Genomic DNA, 4,615 nt, shown 5'->3' on the forward strand with positions numbered 1-4,615 from the left:
TCCATCCATCCATCCATCCATCCATCCATCCATCCATCCATCCATTTTCTTCCGCTTATCCGGGGTCGGGTCACGGGAGTAGCAGCCTAAGTAAGGAGGCCCAGACTTCCCTCTCCCCAGCCAATTGGGCCAGCTGCTGTGGGGGAATCCCAAGGCGTTCCCAGGCCAGCCGAGAAACATAGTCCCTCCAGCATGTCCTGGGTCTTCCTCTGGGTCTTCTCCCGATGGGACGTGTCCAAAACACCTCACCAGGGAGGCATCCTAACCAGATGCCCTAGCCACCCCAACTGGCTCCTCTTGATGTGGAGAAGCAGCGGCTCTATTCTGAGTTCCTTCTGGATGACAGAGCTTCACACCCTGTCTCTAAGGGAGCGCCCAGACACCCTGCAGAGAAAACTCATTTTGGCTGCTTGTATCTGTGATCTTGTTCTTTCGGTTACAACCCAAAGCTCATGACCATAGATGAGAGTAAGAACGTAGATCGACTGGTAAATTGAGAGCTTCGCCTTTTGACTCAGCTCTCTCTTCACCACGACAGACCGGTACAGCGCTCGCTTCACTGCTGACGATGCACCGACTTGCCTATCCATCTCACGCTCCATTGTTCCCTCATTCGTGAACAAGACCCCAAGATACTTGAACTCCTCCACTTGGGGCAGGACCTCCTCCCCAACCCGGAGAGGGCACTCAACCCTTTTCCGGCTCAAGACCATGGCCTCGGATTTGGAGGAACTGATCCTCATCCCGGCCGCGTCACACTTGGCTGCGAACTGCTCCAGCGAAAGCTGTAGATCACGACTGATGAAGCCAATAGGACCAAATCATCTGCAAAAAACAGAGAAGCAATCCTAAGGCCACCAAAACAGATCCCCTCAACGCCTTGGCTGCACCTAGAAAAATTTTGTCCATAAAAGTTATGAACAGAATCGGTGACAAAGGGCAATCTTGGTAGAGTGCAACTCTCACCGAGTACAAGTCCAGCTTACTGCCGGCAATGCGGACCAAGCTCTGACATGGTCATAGAGAGACCTAACAGCCCATATCAAAGGGCCTGGTAAGCCATACCCCCGGAGTACCCCCCACAGGGTTCTCCAAGGGACATGGTTGAAGGCCTTCTTCAAGTCCACAAAGCACATGTAGACTGGTTTGGCAAACTCCCACGCACCCTCCAGGACCCTGCTGAGGGTGTAGAGCTGGTCCAGTGTTCCACGACCAGGATGAAAATCACACTGCCCCTCCTGAATCTGAGGTTCGACTGTCGGACCGACTCTTCTCTCCAGAACCCATGAATAGATCTTACCGGGGAGGCTAAAATGCGTGATCCCGTTTGTAAACTCTATCATCATAAATCGCAAAAAGGTTAAATCATGTCATCTGGACTGATTCTTTTTGGAATAAACGTTTTGTCTTCCATCTGAAAGACTTCATCAGTCTGAGGCCTGCCATCAAGGTCTGTAATATAAATAGCACCTTAATGATGTGTTTCAAGACAACCTGCTGTGGAATTCCCAGAAAATGGCTTTACACATGCAATAAGGGGACCATCCATCCAAAACAATCAATCACCAGAATCTGTCCAGATGACATGATCAAACTTTTTGTGATTTATGTACCTGGATGATTGAGCTGTTAAACCTTTTTCTGAACCCTTTTGGCCAGGTGTCCTCAGGCTGTTCCTGTGAGCAGCAAATTGGCCATCAGGCCTAAAACATTTAATTGTTATGCACTGATAATTGATCGTTTTGGATTGATGGTCCCCTTTTTGCATGTTTAAAGCCAGTTTATAGGAATTCCACAGCAGGCTGGCTTGAAACATGTCAGTAAGGTGCTATTTATATTACAGATGTTGGTGGCCGATCTCAGACTGATGAAGTCTTTCGGATGTAAGATGAAACGTTTCTTCCAAAATAATCTGGCCAGATGACATGATTTATTTTTTTTGCGATATTGACAATAACATTGCACTAAGTCACATCTGTGACACCTAATATGTTTATTGCTGCTGCTCTATGTGGTTGTTTCATGTATGTCACTACCTTACCTTATAATTCAATTAATCTCAATGGTACTCACTACCTGTGCATTAACCTGTCACACAACCTGTGTAGTATGTTATGTGCAATATATACCATGTGCATTTAAGCTAATATTACTACCTGTGAATATTTATACTAATTCATCCTACTTGCACTGTTACATTCTACCACATGTGTTTTACTATATTTCTTTTGGATCTTGCTTTCATACATAGATGGTTTCAAGGTTCCCAAAGGTGCAAATGCGATCATAATCACCTACGCTCTTCACCGTGACCCTCGATACTTCCCGGAGCCAGAGGAGTTCAGACCGGAGCGGTTTTTCCCAGAGAATTCAGTTGGAAGGCCTCCGTATGCATACGTTCCATTCTCAGCTGGACTCCGCAACTGTATAGGTACGATAAGGATGGTTTTACCTTAGTTAGATTAGTCTCAATAAATACACTTTGATTTCTGCAGCTATCAAGAGATGGTAACATCTCCTATGTCGATATCTTTACATTCAGGCCAGCGTTTTGCACAAATGGAGGAAAAGGTGGTTCTGGCGTCCATCCTGCGTAACTTCAGCGTTGAAGCTTGTCAGAAACGTGAAGAGCTGTGTCCAGTCGGAGAGCTCATCCTACGACCGGAGCAGGGCATTCGGATCAAACTGGAAAAGAGGATGTCTTCATAAAAGTCACCACTTGCGCACTTAAAAAAAGGCTTTTAGGGAGTCAGGAGTCCAAACCATATAAACCACAATATTTTTAGTTTAAAAAAGTAGTAATGCTGTACTAGTGTTTGGTAAATGCTGTTTATGTTTGAGATTCTTTTAGAAATGAAATAACTACAGTTTTTTGTATTATAGAGTTGTATTTTAATGGAGAAATGACTGAAAAGATTGTTTTAAACATGAGATTTGAGTTCTGTTGTGACACATAATCTTTAACTTGATTCAATTTTTATTTAAACAGATAAATCACATTGAGCCTCAAAGACTCATTTACAAGTGAGACCTGTTTGGACAGACAAAAACAGTGGTAAACTGGACACATGTAGGAGTTGGAGGCGAAAAAAAATTCCTATCAGACATTTTTTTTCCTGCCTGAGGAAAAAAACCTCTAATAATAAAAAAAAACACCTCGCACAGACAAGCACATATTTACGTAGACAATCTGCAGACGGAGGAGACGAGAGCGGTCTGCAATGTTCAATGATGCTCTCGAGGTCACTGTAAGAGTTCTGATAAGGATGGTATAATCAGTCAATGTCCTCCGGTGAGATCCATAAACATTCTTGGTCAAAATAACTAACATTTTGATTTACAAATTGCTAAAAACATCAAATGTTTTATGTTTTAGATCTTTTCTGCAGCTTTCTTTTACATTTTTTTTAATTGGAGGTAAATCTGGAGAAAGAATAGCACTGATTTTCAAATAAAGTGTGGAATGCTTCAAGGGGCGGCTGTGGCTGAGTGGTTAAAGCAGTCGTCCTACAATGGGTGAGTTGGGGGTTTGATTCCACCAGTAGTCACATGCTGAAGTGTCCCTTGGCAAGACAATGAACCCCTCATTGCCTCTGATGTGTGTCCCATCGGTGTATGAATGTGATCGAAAGCACTGATTAGTCTCTTTAGAATGATTTGTTCAATTAGCTTTGTAGAGATCTAATAGAGTGCTGTATGAATGGGTAAATGAGGCACAGATTGTAAAGTGCATTGAGTATCTTGATAAGATAGAAAAGCACTATACAGTATAAGTACAGCCCATTTACCTTCTCATTTTATGCAACATTTTTTTATTAGTCTTTAGTGTAATCTGAAGTCATCTCAGTTAGAGGTGTGGAACTATGGAGAGCCATTTCATTCACAATTAAATAAACAAGTAGTGCTATTTAAAAAAGATTAATAAATATTCTATTAAATTAATAAGTAAATCTTAAAATAAATAAAAATAAATCTTTAAATAAAAAATAATAATTTTGAAATAAATAATAAATTTTGGAGGAAAAAATATTCAATTTCAATGTTTTATTTCATGGACATTTTTATTTCTTTAATGGAATATTTATTTGTAATTTTTAAATAACACTATTTATTTATTTATTTAATTTTGAATTTTTGTTTTAAATATTTTTTTATTTAACCTTTATTTTACCAAGATAAAAAAAAAAAATTGAGATTAAAAACCTCTTTTTCAAAGTCGACCTGGCCAAGAGGCAGCAACAAATACAACACAAAAAAGTAAACAGTTAAAAAAAAATGTCAAGCTATAAAAAAACAGGTACTATAAAACAAGCTATTAAAACGGGTACATTTCATTGAATTGGCCTCAACAACTTTTAATTTGGATGTAAAAGCGCTGAATGAGATGAATTCAGTCATGAAATGGCTCTCCATATGGAACAGACCTCACAGTGAAAACATTCAGACCATTCCATGAAGAAATGATTCAACAGAGATGAGGCTTTCACTGATTACTATTAGTTGTGGTTGTTGCTGTGTTTTTTTTAGTTTTTTAATCTTGAAAGCTGTAGAAATATTTTCACTAATGATAATTTGAACTGATGCTGGTGGTATCACTTAAAAAACTGATTAGTTC

General features: G+C 40.3%; 1 protein-coding gene across 1 annotated transcript in view; it reads left to right on the forward strand.

Moving 5' to 3' along the window:
• LOC119423011 (cytochrome P450 4V2) overlaps positions 1-3,035 on the forward strand; it is a 16,288-nt gene extending 13,253 nt beyond the window's left edge. Inside the window, exons 10-11 of the mRNA XM_037690422.1 lie at positions 2,252-2,431; positions 2,543-3,035. Coding sequence (XP_037546350.1) covers positions 2,252-2,431; positions 2,543-2,709 — 347 coding nt within the window. The 3' untranslated portion in view covers positions 2,710-3,035. The remainder of the gene's footprint in view (positions 1-2,251; positions 2,432-2,542) is intronic.
• Positions 3,036-4,615: the final 1,580 nt, after the last annotated feature.

The sequence above is a fragment of the Nematolebias whitei genome, chromosome 16, assembly GCF_014905685.2.
Source record: "Nematolebias whitei isolate Nwh7 chromosome 16, NemWhi1, whole genome shotgun sequence".
Taxonomy (NCBI): Eukaryota; Metazoa; Chordata; class Actinopteri; order Cyprinodontiformes; family Rivulidae; genus Nematolebias; species Nematolebias whitei.